This window comes from Dermacentor albipictus, chromosome 1, assembly GCF_038994185.2.
Source record: "Dermacentor albipictus isolate Rhodes 1998 colony chromosome 1, USDA_Dalb.pri_finalv2, whole genome shotgun sequence".
NCBI lineage: Eukaryota > Metazoa > Arthropoda > Arachnida > Ixodida > Ixodidae > Dermacentor > Dermacentor albipictus.
This window is the reverse complement of record NC_091821.1, coordinates 242,622,865-242,647,585: the sequence shown is the minus strand read 5'-3', so window position 1 is coordinate 242,647,585 and position 24,721 is coordinate 242,622,865. Positions and strand designations below refer to the sequence as shown.

Here is a 24,721-nt window from a genome sequence, read left to right as displayed (position 1 = left end):
AGGCACCCAAAGGCAACTGATGATGTGGCTCTGCGGATACACCCGTCAATGCCGCTGCAGTGTAGATTGCTACGACTAATCAGTGGCTGGCGTACGCACACGGCTTCCGACCAGATCGAGAAATGGAATCGATGGCACTTAAGATCCTCACCCATTTTTTCCAGAGCCATCGGTGGACCATCGCTCGCGCCCGATGAGAGGCAGCGCACGTTTCTGTCGCGAAAGAACGTGTCCAATGTACCTACATGATTTACGGTACACCAATTCGGATATCCTTTCTGGCCAAGGCGGAGTGTATAAATTGTAATTGAAGATCTTCCACCACCGAAAGTCAACAGGAGGCAGTACAGCCTCTCGCGAGATCAAGATAATCTCACGGTAAGCATTACCGATATGTCTGCTGTGGACAATCATGTGGACGGGGTCAGCTCGATAGCGAAGCGGCAGTATTCGTCTTACGTTAGAAACAGTGGCCGACTTTCAAGTCTGTATCGACAGAAGACAATGCTGAAGACCACCTCTGTTCGCGTGTGTTATAACATCATTCAAGCGATCCGTTCCCGTGGCCGAACCTTCCGGCGAGTGCGCGCCTGAGGGCGAGCTCGGGCGGGAGCATCCGCGTGTCGGCCGTTGCCCTCCCCGTTCAGGGACGGACAGGGTCGCTGTCCTGGACCGGGCCATCGCGACCTTGGCCGGAAACCCGGCTCCCGGTTCGTGGCCCAAGCCCAGAGCGCGGCCAAGTGGGCCAGCGCGGAATCCGGCTAATGATGTGCGGCGCCGTCAAAGGGGGTGGGGTGCGCGCGTTTACGTGAGCGGGATCTCAGACTGCCTCGGGCGGCCAGATTGGCGGCCGGTAAGGAGGTTGGCTCGCCCGGCAGCTTTTCTAGACTGCTTGGTGCTGCCGATGGCCCCGGGGCTTCGCCGCTCATGCGCGCGCGTCCTTCCTCGCGCGCCCGTACATGCCGTCCGGGCGATTTCGCAGCGGCGCGATCGGGGTGAGGGCGCGAGTGAGGGCTGGCTGGACAGCGAGAAAGGACCGCGATGAGTAAGCGTCTCTGAGAGGGCGGCACTCGCTCGGGCTACTCGCGAGCGCGCCACCTGCCACGGCACCGCCGCCGCTGCCGCCGCTGCAAGCACCGGACTCTACGATGGTGTGCGGACGATGAGGCTCCATCATGGTAAGCACGTGCTCTGCGCGCCGACCGCGCCGGCTCCTCGCTTCTCTCAGTGCTGCCTCGTGGTGGGATGTCGCCGCCACTCATTGCCGATTCAGTCCAGGAAGAGACTCCTTTCGCTTTTCTCGCCCTTCTGCGGCGCTCGTTTCCACTTGCGTGTGTATACGGTGTTGCGAGCGCACGCCGATCGCGTAGGAACGCGAAAGCCGGTTTTAGAAGTTCGACGTCATTTTAGCGTCACTGATACAGCAACGAAAGCGCGTCGTAAAAGTTCGTCACCAAACCCACGGCATTGCCCATCCGAGAGCGCAGCCGCGGAGGTTTACTGAACAGCCGCCTCGCAGTCGATCAGCGGCTGCCCAGCGTCTGCGTCGTTTCACTGCTGGGTGCGGACGATCGGTTCCCTGTGGATATAAGTGCTGTATAGATGTCAGTGGTGAACGACTTGCATTCATCGCCAAGATGTGTTCGGCATCTCAAAAGGAGGCTTCCTGGTACGTGACCACGTGACTTTCATTTTCGGAAATTATGTCAGTATTTTCCGCATATACTGTCCACGCTTGTTTCTTTTTGGTCTGTCCTGTTGACTCAGTACTTTAGAATCAGGCCTACCTTACGGGAAAGCTTTATTTGTCATCTCGGAAGCTTCGCTGACCATTAAAGCGGTCCGTAAGGAATGGCCGCAACGACATACATGACAACTTTATGAAGTGCAGGCCTGTCTAAGGATTATTGCATCTCAAATAACTCGGAAACTAGACCTACGTGATATTTGTTTGAGAGCGCCGCGACTGGAAGGCACGAGATATTCATTTCACTTCATCGCATGCGCGAACGAATTTACCGACGCTACTTGGTCCATCGTGGAGGACGAAAATAGGTCTTGGGCACGATTTTCTTGCTTTAATGTTAGACGATTAGGAAGTGTACAAGCCAAATCTGTACAACTTGGCGCCCGCGCTCAATTACAACTTTATATACCGACGGAGTGTTCCATTCAGTGTATGCGCTGTGAAATTGAGTCGGTATTGGAGTATGTGCTGCAATATTGGCAAGTGCTTCTGCCGGTATTGAACGTTAACGTTAGGACACGAATTCAAAACAGAGAGAGATTTTGCGTGTATAAATTCTTTTTTTCTCTCAGTAAGCTTTTCGCTCGATGATATTAGTAGAAGAAAGATGCAGCACCACTGCTACAGTTGCTGTATCTTCATTCTGCGCATCCTTGCCTATGGGCCGCAATTTTCTGCTAACAATTTCCTTTTGATATGCTCTTTCTTCTCTACGGTTGGTTAATTTATCACCCTACACTGTAAAATTTTTGCACCTTTAAGCGTATGTTCTTGTTGCACTGGTAGCACCCTTACCGTTAGGGCCTTACAAAAGTTTATAGAGAACGACAACGGAGTTCCAACTAGACGTGCGATGATAAAGGACGTAGTTGAAAACTATGTAATCATTCTGACAGCCTTGGAAGTACAGAAATATCCGACAAGAGAATTTCACAGGGAAAGATATGATATGATACTTCTACAGCTGCAGAGCTCGCGGCTCTCCGCGATGCGCTTTATGTGATAAATACTGAAAGTCCTCTAAAGTGGGTAGACTTCTGCTATTCAAGGTCTGCATTGCAATGTGTGCAGTCATTTCTCCGACATGGAACTCACGGTGAGCTCACGTGCGAAATCGGGAAAGTTGTCCATCACTTGAGAGAAAAAGGCCGTGATATCTTATTTCAATGGATACCATGTCATTGCGGTATCATTGGAAAAGACGCGGATAAGGCAGCTCGGACATCAAACAAAGAAAACCGCTGCATCCCATTCATCTCTCAAGGACGGACGCCGCGAGACAACTTCGCAGTCTAGCTCGCACGATCTCCTTAGCAGAGTGGAATACCGCACATACAAGGCGCACCAGACTGCACAGACTAAACCCTTCACTGCAACTCAGACCTCCGGCCGGACTGCACCGACGCGAAGCGTCTCTTCTGTGTCGGTTGTGGCTGGGAGTTGCCTTCACGAAAGCTTACTCAGCTTTAATTATAATGGCTGATAGTCCTGCATGTGGTGTTTGCGGATTCTAGGAGAACGTTGACCACTTATTGTGCCACTGTCCTGAATTTCAAGCACAAAGACAATCTTTGTCCAACACATTGAGGAAACTAGATGATCGTTCCTGAGTGAAGACAGTCCTGGAGCACGGTCCCCATGCCGATAATCGGCTCAAAAGGCAGCGAAGGCAATTTTGTGCTTTCTGAGAACGTCTGGTTTGCACGAGCGGCTTTGACTCGAGTACTGTCTGTGCACGTCCCTATACCTTCTCTCTCTCTTCCCCTTCTCCCTTTCCCCAGCGTAGGATAGCCAACCAGACTCTTGACTGGTTAACATCCCTGTCTTCCTTATATCCATCTCTCTCTCTCTCCTGTCGGATATTTATGTGCGCCCAAGGCTGTCAGAATGATTACATAGTTTTCAACTACGTCTTTTGTCATCGCACGTCTAGATAGAGCTCCGTTGTCGACCTCTATAAATTTTTGCAAGGCCCTAATGGTAAGGGTGCTACCAGTGCGACAAGGACAAACCCTTGAGGGTGTAAACACTTTTGCAGTAGCATGGTTATGTCGTTGCATGTATCTGTTGCGTATAGTGTCAGACACTCTTTTTTTTTTTTTTGCCGTCCTATAAAATAGTGCAGTTACATAAGGGTCTGTGTTAGTCTATGCGAAAAAACGCTGCGTGCCCACGTCGCTTCTAAGCGTGCTGTAAAATGTCCCGACAGTAGCGCTGCAGTCGCGAATGCTGCAGTCGCTAATAAATATCAGGTGGTGCTTGAAATCTGGAAAGGAGTAACGGTGCCAGCGCTAACGTTCGTGAATGCCATTCTGCGCTTCCAATCGGATATCTTGTCGGGATTGGAAGTTTACCAAAGATCGGTAGGCGGATTTTTTTTTGGGAGCCCATGGTAAAGCCACAAATGAGGCAGTGCAGGGTGACATGGATTTGGCCTCTTTTGAAGTCAGAGAAGCGCAGAGCAATATTATTTATCAAGGAAGGCTCAGGGACGTGCATAAGAATAGATGGGCTATACTAAAGTGCACAAGTATCTGTAGCTGAAAAGCGCGGACACAGAATAGTAGAAGAGGTCAAGAAGTTAACAACCAAGTACAGGACAATTGAAACTGCAAATAGACAACCAGGAGTCATTAAAGAGAAAAGATAGAAACAGAGACAGTTGATTGGATGCAAATAATGGGCACAAAAAGCACCATGGAGATTTATAAGAATGGGAAGGAATAATCTGTGCGTTAACACAAAAGGCAGTGCCTTGCTAATTGAGGCTCGAGCTGGGTGTCTAAGGACAAAAATATACAGGAGCAAGTATTCGCAACAAGATGAGCCATGTGGACGCGTCAGTAAAAATCCGGAGGACACTCAGCACATCCTAATGGAATGCGAAGAGATTCACCCAGTGAGACCCGGAGGTAACGTACACCTTCCAGAAGCACTTGGATTTAAAGTGGACGGAAGCCTCAACCGGTCAGCAGTCGAGATAAGCAAGATACATTCGGAGTATTTGTAGGAAAAAAAGCAGGGAAGTTATTGATACGACCGGATCCGTTACAGGCATAGGTAGCGGTACAACGTAGATAGAGAAGTTTTGAGAAAAAAAATATGCCCGAATGAAAAACGTGGACAGTATACCTGATTAAAGGAAGCAGGCTAGGGGACTATTTTTCACCGCCTTGTTTCAAAGGCGATGCCAATAAATCATTATCATCATCATCATCTGTACCTCCGATCGTTTTGCCACCATCAGTTTCCAGGTCAAAACGAATGAGCCAAATTTCTGAATTGACACTCCTCCGCCACGAGAACTTCTCAATGAACATTTTGCCGGCGTATTTATTTATTTATTTATTTATTTATTTATTTACAATACCACCGCAATAAACACTGAAGTGAGTTAGGAGAGAAACAGCAATGAAGAAAAACGTAAGAACTGCAACATTTTGCACATCCACAGGTTAAGAAATAGGAAAACGCAAAAGAAAAATACGAACGCTAATCAAATATGACAATCGACAAGTGTTGAACGTATTGAGTACAAAAAAGTGGCAGTAACATTTCTCTAGGTAAGGAACACGGTAAGTAAGAACAGGCGGACATCTCGATAAACATACTAAGACGTCGACAGAAACACGTTTATAAGAGTACTACGGATAATACGAAGAGACGACGCCGTCGGACAAGTGATTCAGTGGTTGACCTAAAACGCGCATGATCATCCGGAATAGCGACGCTGACTGGATGATTATTCCAATCGGTGGCTGTTTGAGTAAAGAAGGAATGAAGATTAGCAATTGTCCGAGCATGTGGCGAATAAACTGCTTTATAGTGGCTGATAGCCTTGAAAGACGGTATGCTGGTTTGATAGGGTGTTGTCGGGAGGGAGGGTATGGTATGGTGGAGGGTAGAGCTAATGATAAAGGCCAAGTCTGAATGTTTTGCGGCGCCTATCTAGTTTGGGAAGATTAGCCTTTGATTTTAACTGAGTGACACTTGTGATATGAGTAGTCAGAAAAGATGAATCTGGCTGCACGATTTTGTATCGACTCGAGTGTCAAGGTTGTGTTTATGAGGGTCCCAGATCACGCACGCATATCGCGTTTCGTCTCCCAGCGTGTCCACCCATTCGCTTCACAGCGGGCAATAACTATACGCTACTATTTTTTTCGAAGTGTGCACAACGAAGTTTCGTTTAAGTCGGCATTAACCCCTTCAGTCACGAATTGCGATGCACTCTCAAGAAATGGGCCAAAGTCACATGTGTTCATTCCACGTTGCTACAAATTACATTCCACGTTGCTCTTGAAATAAAGTAAAGCGGGTATGAAGATACTTTATGCATGTTCTACTAAGTCCTAGCGTAGCTGTCACGGATGTGCCCCATTACGTTTTACCGGCGAGAAACCTTAGTATGTGGGCGATAGAGGAAAGCCTCTAAATCTCATTGATTAGGCTTATGTGTTATCTATCTCTCCCTCAGTCACTGCTCGTCCCCGTTCCCACGTGTAGATTAGCAAACGGAAGAAGGCCTATGGTTAACAGCCCTGGCTTAGTGTTCAGTGCGCAATGTCACAGTTTTTCATAAAAAGATTCCCATTACTGAGTCACCTAGCGCACAACCAAAATAGTGGCTACAGGCATAACGAGGAAGAAAATACTACTACTTCATCATTGCAGACAGAATGCGGTTCCTCGAACGTCCCGTCAAACATGCTACACTGCCTTTAGTAAAATAGCCATGTGTAGCATTACTCTTCGGTCTGAAGTGGTCGGGAGTAACATTGGAGAAGTCGAGAGGGCAATTTACCCGCAGCTCAGCTTCCGCGTTTTTGTGTGTGTGTGTGTGTGTGTGTGTCTGTACAGGTATCTACAGGGGCGGGGGGGACGGGCAAAAAAGAATTGGCGTCTACAAATCTGGACATCATCACTGACGGGGATATTATTATTATTATTATTATTATTATTATTATTATTATTATTATTATTATTATTATTATTATTATTATTAATTGAAATTGAACAAGAAAAAGAAAGCAAGGAAGCAGGCTGTCGACTGCCGTCGGAAGGAACACCCCGCCCGCCTAAATTTTGGGAAGGAGGGGACGGAAACCTATAGAAATTGAAGATAGGAAGATGCGAAAGAAAGGACAAGATGACAGATCACGACGGCTAAATGAAGTAAGACAATGACAAACAACAAAGTGTGGCAGTAGGAACACACGCACGCACACACACACCCACGCGCGCACACACACACACACACACACGCACGCACGCACGCACGCACACACACACACACACACACACACACACACACAAATAGACAAAATAAAAGAGTTTGTTTTCCACAATTTTGAGACACAGATCAGGAGACCCGAGCTTGATTTATTAGCGGGGAGAAGGAAGAGGAAAAACTGATACGTTAGCATGTCTCGTCCAAACAGTGCTGGCGCGCCCACGACGCCCTTGCTGACCGCATAGATTTCACTTTACTAACACGTTTCTACAGGACGTTTCCGTGAAGTGAAGGTGCGCTCCAATGGACCAGTTTTGGTTCTGGTTCATTTTCAAATGTAATTGTGCAATCCATTCGGGCTATAGTTAGCGTAGATGCTGTGAAAATGCATATGCGTAGTCACGGGAAGCTATAGGCGCCCATGGAATTGCAATATGTCCCGGTTTTCGTTTTCATGTCGTTTCTGGCGTGCCAACTTTCGGTCACGGTAATGGCCAATTAACTTGAAATTTCATAGAGTAATCTACGAATTATAGATAATTTTAATGTTTCTCTTAAGCGCCCCTTTAAAGCCATTTCTGAAGCGGAGTTCGCCGGCGCTTGTATCATCGTCATTCGCAACCTCCGCGTATTTTGCAGAACTGACAGTTGGGCAAGTTGGATTCCGTTCACTTGTAAGCGGCATGTCAGACGAAGAGACATCCTCTTCTCGCTATTCGTGTGTCATTTGTCGCGCTATTTAGCACATTGCATGGGCTCTATAGCTGTACATTTTCACCCTCCTGTAGCCAACCCGACACTCTTCTAGTTGTCATCCCTGCCTTCTCCCTTTATTTGTTTTTTTTTTTGTTTCGCCTTCTCTGTATAACCTGAAAGATCGTAAAGCGAGCTCCACTGCTTCAGAAATTTTGAATTGTGGTTAACAAAGAGCGCATTCAATCATTAAGTTTGAGTGCGAAGTTGGCACTCAGTAAAGGCGTGAACATCGGCAGCTCGGGAAAGAAAACAAAACGAAAAGAAATAATAATATGTTAAAGAGTAACCGGTTGTTGCATAATGTTGAATTTTGACTCAGGTTCTTAAAGGCCTATAAAATCATTAAGAAGCATCTTTCAGAAGAAAGAAAAAAAAAGTTAAATGACAAGTTCGTCGCTCTATAAGTACCCCACAAAAATGAGGAATATCATAGCTCTGCTAAACGCTAACTGATAGAGAAATTAAAGCACACACAATCAGCAACGTTCACAGAGATCCTGTTTTTTTATGGTTACGTGAGTTTTGCAGAAAGTATGGTTAACGAGAAACCAATGCATTTTGAAGTCGCGCTTAATGCGCGAAAAATTATCTGCTGCAATCTATCCGACAAGTACAGTTTGCAAAATCGGTATATATTCTTTAGTTGCGGAGTCATAGACTCGTAAACTTTCCGTTTCACTTCATTAAGCGTAGAATTTCTGTCAACAATGGTAAAATATTTGAACGCCGGAATATTATTTTCGACTATCAACGGCTATATAAAGTTTTCTATTCGTCTATTTAAATGCAGTAACTTTCACCGGAATCGCTTCGTGATTTGCATGTTGAGTATATCTGCGTTTCACAGATATTTGAATAGAGTATTCGAAGTCGTGGCTTACTTTCGCGTTTTTGTCAGCCGAAATGATTTAATTGTTTCTGGACAGTCGAAAAAAAAATTAATATTGCTGCTTTATGGGGATACCTTTAAAAAAAATTAAACATTTCGCCGCCATTCCACCCTGTGAAAGTGGATGCACAGCGAAGCTGGTGCGGGCATCAGGCAAGCGCCACCACCACAAGCGACGTATACGTCACGCGCGCGCGCACGTGCACATGTGCTCAGGTGCAGCATACCTTCAGGCGCCCAATTCTCCAAACTTACCATCACAGGTCAAAATAATGGCGTGAAAGTACTCCCTATAGGAACACAAGAATAAGCTCTAAGTAAGTTTAGAAGGGTAAAGATTCATTTCAGAGCTGTAATTCTCTCTCTCTCTCTCTCTCTTTTTATTTTCTCTCTCTCTCTCTTTTTTTTTTTTTTGAGGCAGAAGTTGCTAAATTCTCTGCCACCGTTGTTTCCGTCGCGTTCATCGCGGCTTACCGTGTCTCGATCCGCTCAGGCTGTGTACAGAACAGATGTATTGGGAATTACAGAAGTGCAATCACGGGATCCACCATGCGTGATTGGAATGTGACGCTCGTATAGGTTACAATATAAATTAAAGAGTGCATCACTGAGTGGGTACTTTCTGTGGCCGAGTAGCATATATGGCTGAAGTATGGGATACGGCTAGTGTAATAATTCCAAGTGGTTGACGAAGCAACGCCGCATCCTGCTGAGGAAGAAAACGAGAACTGAAAACGCGACTGCAGCTGAAACCGGACTTAAAGCCTTCAAAGGCAAGTAATGGTAATAATGTACGTGAAATTTTTGAACGTCTTAGAAAAACGCATGTGCCCTAATGTATGCCGTTGGTATATGCGACTGGAGGCGTTAAGCCATACCAATGTTGTTGTTGTTTTCTGTTTTTCGTTAAGCATGCGATGCGACATAGATGGACCATTTCAACTACCTGGGATATTCGAATTAGCACCGAGACCTCAGCGCACGCGGGCGTTTTTTGCGTTCCGTTCTCCATCAGAACGACGCGGTCAGACGTATCCAATTTGAAGCGTCGCGGGCAACGATAAAACGTCGTTGACGTTTAAGCGCATCGCGAGGCGCGCAGGAGTTATGAAACGAGGCCCGTATTCAAAAAAAAAAAGAAATAAGAAAAGAAAAAGTACATTCTTACGCTAGCACTGCTCGTAAGAGCAGACGCTGGCCAATGGCGAAAAGGACGTATACTACGAAGAGCTGCGAATTGGGCCCCAAGACGAAGCGGCTCCCTGCGAGAGCACAATGTCCGCGTATGAGTAAGCTGGTATCTTCTCGTAGCCGGCGCATGGCCGCCGCGGCTCTGGTCCCAAGCCGGCAGGGGTTCTGGGGGCGGCCCGCAGCCAACGGCGAGTGGCTGTTGGACAAGAATGACGGCAATGGAAGAGACACAGAACGCGGAAGGATGGATGCGCGGCCGCAGCCACTTAACCAGCGACGACGTGCCTGCGCGCGCTCGCAAACTGCCGCGGCCGTAAAATAACGAACGCACTAACGAGCACGCGCGCGCGGGCCGACGCGGGGCGCCCGCGGGAGCGAGCGCGGAAGCCCTTCTCGGGGGGGGGGGGGGGGGGGAACCTATACTTTGCGCGGTCGCCGCGAAAGGGTTGGCCGCGCCGCAGACACCTCCGCCGCAGCAGGGGCCGATTAGGGCCCGGCGAGAGAGCGCCGACTGGTTGCTCCGCCGACGGCATTAGGCGCCAAATTAGACTGCGTGGGTCGCGGCTCCGATTCGCGGCCGCGATAAGCGTCCAGAGAGGGCCGCGGCGGTGGCCGCCGTGGGAAACGCGGTTCCGGCCGCGCGAGTTGAAGAGCCAGGGCTGCGAAGTCGCGAAACTGCCTCGCCGAGCGCGGGTTTCGTTTGACAGATGGAGATATCCGGAACGGCCCTTTAACGAAAAGTACAAATGTGTATATGTATAGTGCAGTCACTGCACTCTTCTTGTTCTAGCACTTAAAGACAGCGACGAGCGCCTGTTGAACAAATGACGCACTGTGCCGCTATTCCGAAAGAAAAAAAAAACGCGGATGAAGAAAGAATGAAACTCGGCGGTTAGATTCCATCCAACGCCGACCCCAGCGTACGCGTCGCGTAACAGCAGTCAGCGACCGTTGCCTGCGCTGAACCGCCGCATTTGCAGAGCCGCTTTATTAAAAGCGTTCAGGGGCGGCTAAACGCTCTCAATCACGACGTTCATTTCGCGCCGAGCGTGCTCTCGCTGCTGAGATAGCGAGAGGGAGTGCGCGGGGAAAACATCACGATCACTGCGCGTGAACACCCTCCCCTCTTGCCTCCCAGCCATCCCCCGACCGGCGGCGATTCATGCTCTTCTCTCGGCTACTCACTTTACGCGCGGCCCCCCGCCGCCGATCAGCGAATAGCTCAATGGCGCTGCGCTGCCGGAAACTTCCTAAGTGATTGTGGCTTTTTTGTGGTCATTAGTATTTCGGCTATACGAGGCTGCTTGGTTACAGAAGTTCGTAACCGACTAGCGGCGACTGACGCAGAGCCGTAGAAAATGACCCACGAAGAGAGATAGAGAGAAAAAGGGAGAAAGAATAGAATGAGCTAATATCCAGAGGGCTGCTGTCACTCTGAAAATGAATGCTCTGGGAATGATTCTAGCGACTGACAAAAAGGTTTTGCGTTTTTCCTTGTGACTCCTGATTTACTGAGGGGGAAAAAAAAACCGTCAGGGTAGTGGTGTGGGGGGGGGGGGGGGGCGGGAGGAGAGGTCTAGAGCATAATAACGGGCCTACACCGTATGCATTAAGGCATGTTTGTGAAGCGAAAGGTTATGCTCGAGCACTGAGAGGAATCCCAACTGCAAATTCTTGCCATTAAGCTACGAAACAGGCCTGTCACTATGCTGCTGAAATTGCGCGCCAGGCCCAGCTGACGTGTATGCTGCGAATTCGCTGTTGCCGGTTCTCCGTGTCACTTAGCAACTTAATTTCTCGGGGAATTCGGCAAGGAGACTCTAACCTGGGTCTAAGCTGACGCTTTCCGTAAGACTCCAAGTGAATGAATGATATAGTCGGGTTGATGCTCGATACTTTTCTTCTTGTACTAGTACTTGTACTGAGGTCGTGAGGTGCTTGGCCATAGTTCTACCACGAGCGCGCAAACAAAACTTTAAGACGAGCACATTCGCGGCACCCCGCGGGGCTCCCTTCGGGCAGGGAAGCACACGGCGCACCGCGCCGGCGATGCAGCAGCAAGGACACGCCACGTGTGCGCCGGGCTCTGGCGGACTGCAGGCGTGGTCTCCTGCACCCGAGATCTCGTGCCGATAGCCGCGCTGACGCGAGAGAAACACGCACAACGAGCTGCAGCCGGGCGGTTCGGTCAACCGACGTCGGGGCGTCGGGCGCGAAGGACGTGCCGCGCTGCTCCCGTTGTGCCTAATTGCAGCAGCGCTTCGAAACTGCGCTGCGGCGGCAGCCGAGCCTCCGGTAACGGCCCGTCTCGCTTGCTGTGCGCCACAAGATCTATGGCTCCAATCATTCTCTCGATCGTCACGCGGCGCCTTAAACGAGCCGCTCCTTACCGGCCGCACTATATCGCGGGCTGTACGGTGCTCCGCTCTGGTTGTGCTTGTTTTTTTTTTCTCCGCTGCCATACAATCCGGTCTCGCCAGCCTCACCGCGCGCGAGGGAAAGAATCGAGCGAACGTACGCCTTTGTAGTAACAGCGCGCACTTTATCTATGCAAAGAGGTGGTGCCTCCCGGCGCACACAGGTCGGACGAGGAATTCGGTTACGAATACAGCATATTACACAGCGCTCGGAACAAAAAGAAAGCAAAGGAAGAACGGAAGAATAAAACCAGTAGGAAAGCAATCAGACAATAACTTAAATCCGTGCCCGCTGGCGCGTTCGTCTTTGTTTTCGTAATTGCTCAATGCTTTGATAATTTGTCCTTAACCTGAGTAACCCCCCACGCGCCTTTCTTTATTCGACCCTTTGTCATAAGCGAGAACTTTTTCTTCGCGCCTCAGAAAAAAGGTGACATGGCCACGCGTGCCCCTTCTGCACTCCTCCCCTCTTCGTTAATCATATTTCCATACCCAGCGCTAAATTATGTATCGTGCACTGGGCAAGATCTTCACACAATTTGCCGGTGTGCAGCAGTTCCCCAGATAAGACTAAAGCAACGACCTCATTATGGTGGCTTCGTGCGCGTCCGCGGTGTCCCACCAGCGGAAGACGCCCTTGGCCACGTTCTCGCGTTGCCGCTGAAGCGGCGTCTATTGTGTGTTCTGCCTCGACTAGTATGCGGCGCGCAACCGAGCGGTTCCGACCTACAAGGCACCTGAGCGACTTAGTCAGCGCGCTCAGTGAGCCGTGGCAGAGGCGTCATAAAGTAAAAAAGGGACAGCTGCGAGGAAAGAGAGAGAGTCGTCCCAGAGATGGGCGTCCCGAGACAAAGCAGCGCGCCCAGCGCACTGGGCGCGCTGGGCCCCTTCTAATGGCCCAGTGGCCATTAGAAGGGGCCAAAAATAAACCGGGCGCGTACATCCCGGATCGGACTTTCTTTTGTGGCATCGCGAGGTGACGCAATGCGCGCGCGGGGAAAACACAGCCAGTCCGAGTTTCCGAACCGACCTTCGCCGGGGCGCAGCGTCGGCGGCCGCGTTCCCTGTGGATGCGCTAGGAGGCCCAATTAGTGGTGTCACATTCCGGCGCGCCTCGCCGACGACCACGGGGTGCTTTGATCGGCCGGGCCAAGGGGTCCGGCGGCCGGTGCGACTTTTCGGGTTCACTGCGTCGCCGCGCGCACCGGGGTCGCGCGACCGCGTGCAGCCTTGAGCGCTGCACACGTGATGCAGGTGCGCGCACCCCGCGACGCTCGTTCCTGTTGCGGCGCGAGAAAGGAATTGTGCCAACAGGGCAGTGCTTCCATCGGGGTGAGCGGCCGGCTGCGTATCATGCGCAGTCGCCGTTGTCATGTCCACGAAGCTTGCCGCCGTCTTCTCTATGTTCTCATCGCTGACGCTGTTGCGCCTCGCGGGGCGGGGGGGGGGGGGGGGGGGGGGGAGGGGGGTTGCATGGGCCGTCTGCAGAAGTTAACTGTCTGTTCACGATATATCTACGTTCCTTAACAAACACGTAACCGTGCACGAAGTTCTGCTTCTGGCAGCGGCGCTTCGCAGTAAATGTGCCAGACCGCAGCCAACGACGTTCGGCTTGCGATATTTAAATGTAACGCAAGAGTTTGCGTATTTGGCAGGCAGGAATATTTGACGAAACTACTTTTACACCGGAGTTTAGTTTCGCCGTGACATGTATATATATATATATATATATATATATATATATATATATATATATATATATATATATATATATATATATATATAGGCGGTACAAAATCATCATGCACGCACCGCGGCAGCCCAGTTGCCTCGGCTTCTTGCTGTTTAGCAAGAGGTTGCAGGTTCGATTCCCGACCGCGCCGGTCGTGTTCCAGTGGGGGCATAATGCAAAAGCACTGGCGTATACATCGGGATTCTGGGTGCACATTAAAGACAGCCGTGCGGTCAAATCTAAACCAGAGCCCTCTACTATGTCGTCTTTCGTAGAAGCTTGCTTTAGGATTTTAAACCTCATGGATCATTGCCAATTGAAAAAGATCATGCAAACTACATTACAAAATAATGTGATGCAAATAGGTAAATGTTGGTAATGGTAGAATTACACGAAGCTATTTTACAGGCGCGGTGCCTCTACGTAGAGGAGGCGTTTCTTCTGGCAAGAGAGAGATAAATAGAAAGACAGGATGGGCAGGGAGGTTAGCCAGATGAGAGCATTCCTTGTTACGAACTTCCAACCGGTGCCACCAGTGTTACGACATCCAACCGGTGCCACCAGTGATACGAACTTGTACCGCTGCACCACGAATACGGCTTTGTGGTCCCGTAGCGCTCGTCACCCGTTTCGTGACAGAGCGTTGGTAGCGAAGACTCCGAGCCTGGCGTCGATGAGAATAACAAAAGGGACTTTATACATTATATACAGGTTATCATACAGGACATGAACGGATCGGCACTGGGGCCGAGAGCTCACACAAACGCGACTGTTCTCGCACGACGGCGTCCGGCGAAAACGCGTGACACACCTCACCCCAGTCGGGAGCGACCCTCTCTCCAGGTGGGGTCGGCAGATCCTGTTTTCGAGCGGCGTGTTGCTGCTTTTATAATCCCCGAGGCCCATTGTCACTCAAACGGCCCAATACAAAGTCAGCACACGACGGTCGTCCGAGGGGTCCAACCAGCGACCGCGCTGGCCACTCGGTTCAAAGTTCGCGCGCGCGGTGACCTCCAGGCAAGGGAGGTGCGGCGCCGGGCCGTCGGGCACACGCGGGCACGTCAAAACACGCTGCTCCGCCGAGGCTTCTCCCGCACGAAGGCGCAGCATCTTGACTTGTGAAGGGAGAATTATGGCGCTCGCAGGATAGATTCTGCATCTTGCAGATTCGGGATCCGGGCTTGTGGTAATGGCACAACAGCATCCCCGCCCTCAGATAAGGCGCCGGGAAGACGAGCTGCCTCCACGTGGCTCGGATGCCAGGCGCGCACGTTCGTCAGGCTCGTCCAAGTTCACGTCCAGTGTCGGGACGCCAGGTAACCTCACGTGCCCAGGTCCGACTCGCCAGGACAGGAGCTCTGCTCACCACGTCGTCGCCAAGGCACCTTGACCAGCTCCGCTCGGGTCGTTCCTAAGACCTTGCTTCTCGCCACTGGTCCCGCTTGGTCGTTCTGCAGCTTGCAAAACCGACCGGCAAAAGGCAACACCCAACACGAACAAGTGCCCTCTGTCTCCCGTCAAACACCAGACAAAGCCATAATTCAAATCAACCTAATTAATCGCTATCCCCTTTTGCTCCCGCTGCAACAAGAGGCAGGTGTACGATCTAGCACACAAGGCTCAAACAATCAGTTTTCAAATCAACAACACACCAAACTAGAAACAATTATTAATCAGCAATAATAATTACAAATAGAATGGTCCCCTTGAAATCGCTTTGGACCGAAAACATACTTCTGAGGAAGCAAATGAGGTCATTCATTTTTCCCGGCGATATTTTCGCGGAATCTGAAGCTGCTTATATTTGCGACCCTGCTTATCCGTGTAGCGGCGGTACAATAAGCCAGGTTCCTTGCCAAATGAAACCCCCTTTTTTTCCACTCCCCGTTTGACGCTCTTCCTCAGATCGGCTAATGAACAATCTTCCTGTTGCTCGCGAATCAGACTTTTTCTTTCAACTGCAGCCTGCTCCTGCCGGCTGGCGGAAACCGGAGCGAGTGCGGAGCCCGCGTCGCCTAACTGCGGCGTCGTGTCCTTATCGCGGCTAGCACTGCACGCGTCACTCCTACTCACTTCCAGGACCCGCTCGTCTAGGCCAGCCTTTGAGCTCTGCCTCTCCCGTGACTGCTCGCCACTCAAGTTACCGTGATCGGTCCGTGTGCCGCACCGCTGTTCGCTCACCGACGCTAAGTCAAGTTCCCTCGACAGCGGGCGCGCTTTGGATCGCGTGGGGGCCATGTACGCCACGTCGGCAAAGAATGATTTGCCCTGATCCCTCAGCAGCTGCTCCGAGCTATTTGAGAAGAGGTAGGAAAATTGCTCCGGGAGGGCGGCTGACACAGCGGCTTCGGTGTTAAGTTTTCCAAACTCTCCTTCAATGATAACCGCTGCGATCGGTAAACAGACACTCTCCTTCTCGGCCACTTGCCGTATCCTCACGCACTCTCCCGTAAAATCACTCGAGGAGACGAAAGATGGGTGAACAACGTCCATAGTTGCTGCAGAGTCCCGCAGTGCTCGGCACTTCTTGCCGTTTACCTTAATTTCCTGCACATAGGGCTCCAATAGACGTATGTTTTTGTGAGTTTCCTGTATTGTTGCAAAAGCAATTCTCTCTGGGCAGCTTGCAGCGATGTGCCCTTGCTTTTTGCAATTGTAGCAGGTTAACGGTCTCCGTTTTTCAAAAGAACGCGTCATTTCGTTTCGCTGTTTCGGACCATCGTCATCATTCGGAGATGCATTCTGTCCATCCCTTACAGTTTCTTTGGGAAGGTACTCGTCGTCCCGAAACTCGCGACGCGTGATTTCCTTCCGTTCGTCGGGCTTCCCGGAAAACACATCTCTTCTATCAGCTTTTTCTACGCGCACCGCCTTGCTGTGCAAGCTGCGGCGGGTGTAATACTCTTCCGCTAACTCTGCTGCCTTGTTTAGCTTAACCTCCTTTAGCCTATCTTGCAGCCAGAGCCGGACATCCTCATCAATGCAACGGTAGAACTGCTCCAACGCGATGCATTCGACGATTTTGTCGCGGTCGTCGTAAACCTCTTCGCCCTTCAGCCATTCCACCAAGTCGGCTTTTAGACGAAACGCGAAGTCAACATTCGACTCCTTACCCTTTTTTTCGTACCGGAACCTCTGCCGGAAAGCTTCGGGCGACAATTTGTACTTCCGCAGTAGCGCTTCCTTCACATCACTGTAGCTCTCAAACGCCTCTTTCGATAAGCAAGTTATTACGTCTGATGCCTCCCCAGGAAGCAACGCTAACAGATTCTGTGCCCAGAGGGATCGCTCAATGCTATTCCGTTCGCACACGTGCTCAAATTTCACGAGGTATTTGGCCATATCCTCTCCGACGACAAAGGGTGGAAGTTGATCGCGTATTCTTGGAACGTTAGAAGTGAGACTAGGCGCTGGCGAGCTATTTCGAGTCTCCAACTCTTTCATTTTAAGCTCGTGCTCACGAATCTCTCTCCTTTCCTCCATGCAACGTTCCTTCTCCCTCTTTTCCTCCTGTTGCTGTTCTCTCCTTTCCTCCTCTTCGCGACGTTCCTGTTCTCTCCTTTCCTCCCTTTCCCGTCGTTCATTGATATCCACCCAGGCCTCAGCGGCCTCCTCAGCCGTTACGTCCCCAGTCCTCATGACCTCAAGGATCGCATTCTTTCTTTTGGTTGAGCCCAACTCAATGCCCAACTCCTCACAAATTTCGAGAAGTTCCTTCACCTTGTACTTCTCCATCGTTCACACTGTCCTCCTGCTGTTTACCCTTTTTGAATATACCTGCCGTACGCTACTATAACACTACTAGTAAGACATATGCAAGTATATCACACACTGCCCTGTTTACCCCCTCAGCATCCCCTGGTTTTCAAAACACTCTTACTAGGCTTGAAACACACAAGGTTATCACAATGCAACACCAAATCCTTCCCTAAGCTACTATAACCTGTGTCAGAGAAAGTCTGGTGTTTGAGGTAAACTTCAGGCACTCACCGCGCCGAGGTAGCTGATGCCGGTCAATCCCACCGCTGCCACCAGTGTTACGAACTTCCAACCGGTGCCACCAGTGTTACGACATCCAACCGGTGCCACCAGTGATACGAACTTGTACCGCTGCACCACGAATACGGCTTTGTGGTCCCGTAGCGCTCGTCACCCGTTTCGTGACAGAGCGTTGGTAGCGAAGACTCCGAGCCTGGCGTCGATGAGAATAACAAAAGGGACTTTATACATTATATACAGGTTATCATACAGGACATGAACGGATCGGCACTGGGGCCGAGAGCTCACACAAACGCGACTGTTCTCGCACGACGGCGTCCGGCGAAAACGCGTGACACACCTCACCCCAGTCGGGAGCGACCCTCTCTCCAGGTGGGGTCGGCAGATCCTGTTTTCGAGCGGCGTGTTGCTGCTTTTATAATCCCCGAGGCCCATTGTCACTCAAACGGCCCAATACAAAGTCAGCACACGACGGTCGTCCGAGGGGTCCAACCAGCGACCGCGCTGGCCACTCGGTTCAAAGTTCGCGCGCGCGGTGACCTCCAGGCAAGGGAGGTGCGGCGCCGGGCCGTCGGGCACACGCGGGCACGTCAAAACACGCTGCTCCGCCGAGGCTTCTCCCGCACGAAGGCGCAGCATCTTGACTTGTGAAGGGAGAATTATGGCGCTCGCAGGATAGATTCTGCATCTTGCAGATTCGGGATCCGGGCTTGTGGTAATGGCACAACATCCTATTCGCTACCCAGCACTGGGGTGAGTGAAAGAGAAGTTGGAAAGCTGGAAACATGTTATGGTCTGGGGGAAAAACTTAATTGAAGAGCGCGTTCCGTGTAATTTCTCACATGAATCACGTAATTACGAAGCGACCTGTATTCGGAAAGTTACTGCGGCACCGGCGAATCACCGATACTACGCCACGCAAGTTTTCGGCAATGCAGCGAAACCTGCATGTCGTGTCAGCCGCTCAGGGGCGATAACAGAGAACCAGATTAGTAAGAATTAATTTTATTTCTTCCGATTCGCTCGCCTGCCGCCGCGCTGACGTAATTTCGGGGATCATCCGGTATTCGCGAGGCACGATAAGAAAGGAACATAACGTACGTTCTTCCGGGAGAAAAGGCTCGCCAGTTGTGCGCCGCTAATCCTTCCGCAGCGCACGTCGCATTCGCGGGGTGTGGGAGATGTAGTGTAAGCGCGCCCCTGACATCGCGATGTCGTGCGGTCCTCATAAAGAGTCGTGCAAATCAGCTGAGCGCAGTGTTAGTAAGCTTTGACAATGCGGACACCATTCGCCGACTCCTCTCGTTTTCGCGCTGCCGGTTGCGCGGTGGCCGAGAGCCGCGCGATGGAGAAGGCACCGGGTACGCGCGCGCGTCGCGGCGGCCCAACGAACACGCCGGCGCCGGAGGGAGCTCGCCCCCGCTGCGCCGGTGCCATACGGGAAACGCGCGCCGGCCCGTGGTCCAATAAATACACCAGCGGCGGCGGCGGCTGCGGCGGCTTGTCAACGGCCGACCGTCCCAGGGACACCCGGTCAGCGCCGGCGCTCCCCGCGGAATGCCGTTATTTATCGGCCGCGGGACCAGGTGTTACAGGCTGGATGCTAAAGCTGTCAGGCCGGCCCATCGGAGGGGGCCGCCACCGCTGGCCAGGGCCACTGTCGCCGCCGGAGGAGGCCGCCGAAGGGGCTGCCCTACCAGAGACCTCGACCCGCCGCCGCCGCCGCACACGCCCAGCACAGGCAAAGCCATGAAACACGGAGGGGCGGCCGGGAGCCGATTTTTGTCTCCCGCGATCGGTACAAGCAGTGGCGACGAAGCGGCGTTTTCCTCTTGCGTGGCTCAACAGAACGCTGCCTTATTGTTCGCCGCGCACCGTACAGTCATATTATTCGGTTCTTGTCGTAACCCAGCGCTAAATCTTCGACAACATCAACCGACTGGATCGATTCTCCAGTTTTAGCAGCTGTTCATCCTGGCTTCATTGTTGCATTGTTACTAATATAAAGTGGATAAAATAAAACAAATGTATATGTATATTCTCGTCAAACGGCAAGTCGATCCATGCCGTTGGCTCATGTTACTTGTACGACAAAGAATGAGAGAGAGAAAAAACAATGTGAAAGTGCTTAGTTTTTTTGGTCTGTCAGTTTTTCTTGACTGAACCCGTTCTTACAATGCTTCTGTAGTACCAGTGAAGCCATGCGACGCATCGAAACCGCTTATAGCTATACCGCATAACTTAAAATATATGCTTCAACAACGCCAAGTCGTGCAACTAGGCAGTCGACCGTGCTTGTCCTAGGTGTGAGGCACACGTTGAGGAGCTTCAAATTGTCAACTTCACGGCAGTATACGCGAAGAACAAATCTAGTCAATCGACACGCCGTCGGTATCTGTGGTGCTAAACGACCGCTGTTTAAGCAAGTGCACCATTTTTCATTTCAGTGCGCGTGGACTGCACGTATAATATTGCTCGAAGCGCTATTCAACGCATTGAATGTACTGGCCCGTTTCTTGCATTGGTTTATTGTACGATATACAGGGGGAGAGAGAGGGGTAAAAAGAGGAACTGTCTCACGTCTGGTCCAGTAGAGAATAAGGCAGTGGTTCACATTGTTCACTATAGCTTATAATACATCATGCAGAAAAAAAATCCGACGGTGGTAGGCAAGCTTTTATTACTAGCACAATTAGTGGGGGGGATATGACAAAGCATATAGAGTGGGTCAGTCTTGCTGCAACCAGTGTTCTTGTTTCAAATTAAGTCCGTCTCCGCCGCTAATCAACATGGGGTCGTAAGTGATTTCTTGCTTTGGAAAGAGGTTAACTCGAGAAAATATTTGTTAACTACAAAAAAACTTCAGTTCCTTAGCTGCAGGTCTGTTCGAAACTCGTATGCGATCATGCGAGTGGGACCGCGAGATACGTCACAAAATGACTACTCGAGGAAGCGAGCGGCCGAAGCAACTTTATTGAAACTACTAATAAAGCAATGCTTCCCGGAACTCACACGGCGGGAATCCAGCAGCGGCGGCTAGTCACAACGCGGAGCCGGCACAATCGACGGCGAAGGGGAGCCGAACCGGACAGCGCACGTAGATGGGGCTTCCCGCGCCGGGACGTCCCGTCCACGCGCGCGCACACCTGTTGCGCGTCTAGCGCGCGCGGAGGCGCGCGGCCGTCTGCGGCCGTGTGGCCGCGGAGTGCCGTGCGCGGCGCTGGCATCGCCGACAACCTGCGCGCGCGAACTCAATGAACACACCTACGGCTACGGGGAAAAAAAGCGCGCTCTTCTTTCGAAGGCTCGCCGCCCACGTGCGGGGCGGTCTTGCAGGGGTGAGGAGCCAATCGGCTGGCGCACCTGGGGGGACCGGCCAATGACGGCCGCTCGCCCCTACGTCACATCCACATCCGGGGCGTAGGGGAGGGAAAATGTCCCCTTATCTTTTTATGAACAAGTTGCGGGAAACATGCACGCCATTTGTTTGAGATAAGCGTCATGGAAGCATGAAATCGAGAGTAGCGCGTGCCGGGAAGGAGCCATGCTGGGGCGCCGAGCGGCCCTGGCCCAGCTGGCTGTTCCACCGACCGGCGTCTGTCCTGCCCGCAGATACCCGGACCTGGGTCACAGTGCTCGCCGTGCTGTTCCACTCCACGATGAGTGCGCCCGTTTCGCGGACCGGCGACAGCAGCAGCAGCAACGATCACCCGCTCTGGGTCAACCCGTGCAACCTGCCCGACGACGCCAGCGGACACGCGGACCACCTGAGCCCGCAGGACGTACGCAACATGCTCGACGCCGTGGCCAACCGCGCCCGGGTCGCCAGCGAGGAGGCCGACAAGGCCAAGCGCCGATTTGTGAGTACCCGTGCCGGATTGCCCGCTCTGTGTGTGCTGTGTGCGTGCATGCTTCAAACACCGAGGTGCGCGCGAGGAACCGACTCGCGGGCGCCACGGCGTTGGGAGACCGACGGCTTCCACGAGAAGTCCGTCGGGCGTCCTTCGACGGACGAAAAATCGTGTCAGCGACCGCTGTGCGTTGTTTTCATCGGCCGGCGGCCCACCATGCGCGTAATGAGCAGGACCAGGTGCTGGCAGGCCGCCAGGCGGACCGCTTCTTCGAAGACCCAGATGCATAAGAGATGCTGCGATCCCGATCACTGCGTTCGGCGAATGCTATTAGCTCTGCTTGCTGACCACATTAACGAACGCCGGCTCGTCTCGCGCTTGGGGACGTTGTGAACGCGCGTTCGGGGAAGCTTCTCAGGCAGGGCAATCACTTTCCGTGCACCGAGAAAAGGCGTGAGCAGCACGCCGGGCAGTGCGAGCGCTGTCACCACGGCGCAGCGAGCCTCCCGCCCACCGAAGCGGCGCGCTATTTCGCGTACCGAGGAAGGGGGCGTGGCGCCGTCGCCGCGTTGCTTTCTAAGATCGACACGTAGAGTTGGACCGAGCGCGAAACTGAGAAGTGCTACATTTAGCGCGAAGGCCGCATTGCCACGAGCTTACATTTCGTGCCGAAAGCGCCGCATCGACCTAATCGCTTAGCCTCAGCATCGTCGGCCGCATTTCCCTAGGCCGTCGGAACGAAGCGTCTTCCGCGGACAGGGCTAAGCGGAGCACCGGTGCAGGTCTCGTGCAGCAGCAACCGTTCGACTGAGCGCGGAGCCAATTTACATCCTTACGTGACAATGGTGTGGCGTAGTTTGGGCCATGAATGCGTAAGAAAACCGCCTACGTACTCCGCTCTTATTATCTTTTTGTGGCATCTCAATTATCCACGCGTATAGTCTCTCACTTCAGCTATCGTCTGGGACTTTGGTCTTGTACCAGTAGCGCTTGCCCTCTCTATTTTTTTTTCTTCCTCCTACATCTGGGACCAATAATAGTAATGAGCCCTGCATTGTCAACCACTACTAGTAACCACAAACAGGAGATCGAATATCGCTACAGCGCGCGCTAGGGGCCTTCCCTGCAATTCGTTCCGCCTGCGCGACCTGTGCGGGTGCTTCGCAAGTCGTCGGAGCGAGCAAAATGTCGCCTCAATGAGCCGAGGGATTTTCGACGCTTGCTGGAAATCCCCTGGCACGCGCTCACTCTCGTACTTCTCGGAAGTGGCACGCACATGGCCTCTTGTGTGCCGTGGAAGCGTGTTTAAGCAAAGCCGTGACGGCGAGAGATACGAGAAATCGTGAGGGTTTCTTGTGAATGGAGAGCTTAGCTACGAAGAGCCGGCTACTACTATTATTTGCTCGAGTACTAGTAGAAAGTTGTCAAGATTAAAAAAAAAAGAGAGAGGGAGAGAGAACCTCAAGTTCTGGGACAATGTACAATGCGTCACTGTTCTTATGTATATTATGAGCACTACGCATATTATGAATGTACATTTGTAATGTATGTAGACTACATGTGTTACAAATACTATGAGCGCTAGGTTAAATGTTGTCATGACACGTGTCACGTATGCACACTCTGTCCATGTAAACGTTCCAAGCACACCGCGCAAGTTGACGCTCAAGTGGCTCATTCAGTAGTGGTAAACAATATTAGCGTCTGTAAGGTAGCTCGTATAGAAAGACGCAGCGTCTTCCCAATGCTGTGGTTATGCCTCTATCTCCAAGGGCCAACTACTGTTGTGAAATGAGGGTAGCGCGACAAACGAGGACGAAGTAGGTAGACACCGCAAGCGCTTACTCGCGAATAAGCATTTATTCGAAAAAAAAAAAAAACCCAAGTTCTGAGCGCAGTACTGTTCTATGAGCTGACACAAAATGGACTGCCTTCTCAGCAAAGTAAAGTGAGCATTACACTTATGATCACTTCAGTGAGCTCGCTGAATTCACGAAACCATTCATCCTGGCCGGCTCCTCTAATAGCATAGGAACTGTTTCGTGAACACGAGTTCGCTTCTGTCGAATCGTTCGACGCAGCAAAGTATTCTTTACTGCTTGGCGACATTCACAAACAGCTTTGGCTTTTATTCTGTCCGTCTGCCATAAGCAACCCCCGACTCTGGTGCACATGGTCTTACAGAGCCCCGTCATGTTACTGCGTCTGCCGCAGGAGACTTTCTCCGTTCGACGAGCTCGAACCGCTCCATTTGTGCCCGCAGTCGCCGGTGTAGCGAAGGGTAGATGGGACTGAGGTGCATTCGCAAAGATATCGCATGTGGAATGAAGGCTGTTATAAGAACTCTCGTCCGCGTGCCCCACACTGGTAAAATAAACTATTGTTCGCATCAGACGAACCCGCCTTTACCCCAACCCGACCCCGCGCACACTCTCTACTCTGCGAAGGTACGGCGGTGACAAAAGTCATTTGAATGTTGAGAGATAGGTTTCCTGTCGCTAGGGGAAAAAATTGTGGAGGAACTACGACGACGTGAAATTTTCGGAGTAATTCTCGGAAAGCCTTCGTGCTCATCCATGGAAGGACCGCTCCAATACAAGAAATGTACGTGATCCATGGACGAGAGTTTATGTTCGGAAATAACTTTTTCACTGTAAGTGCATTTGGGGCCAGTTCGCGTGTGCCGTTGCGAAAGTGTTTGAGCAGCAGTGTGGCGCGTTCTGCGAGCCACCTAAATTAGCGAAATATATTCGCAAATGTCCTAGACTGCTTTGATTTTGAGACTGTGATAAAATTCTTCGAAGCTAGAGTCGGATCAGAGGAGCAGTGTGAACTTCCAGCTACTATAGCAAGTCTAAATATAATATAGGAAGAACACTGACACCCTTGAAAGACTACTTGCTCAA

At 51.4% G+C, this 24,721-nt stretch overlaps 1 protein-coding gene across 4 annotated transcripts in view; it reads left to right on the top strand.

Annotated features, from left to right (window-relative positions):
* Positions 1-24,721, top strand: part of LOC135901604 (uncharacterized) — a 185,698-nt gene that overhangs the window by 142,101 nt on the left and 18,876 nt on the right. For 3 of the 4 annotated variants that reach the window (XM_070531135.1, XM_065431450.1, XM_065431452.1), the window contains exon 2: positions 21,577-21,824. In XM_070531135.1, coding sequence (XP_070387236.1) covers positions 21,577-21,824 — 248 coding nt within the window. Of the gene's footprint in view, positions 1-21,473; positions 21,825-24,721 lie in introns of those variants that run through there. The other variant, XM_065431448.1, reaches the window with a different exon arrangement.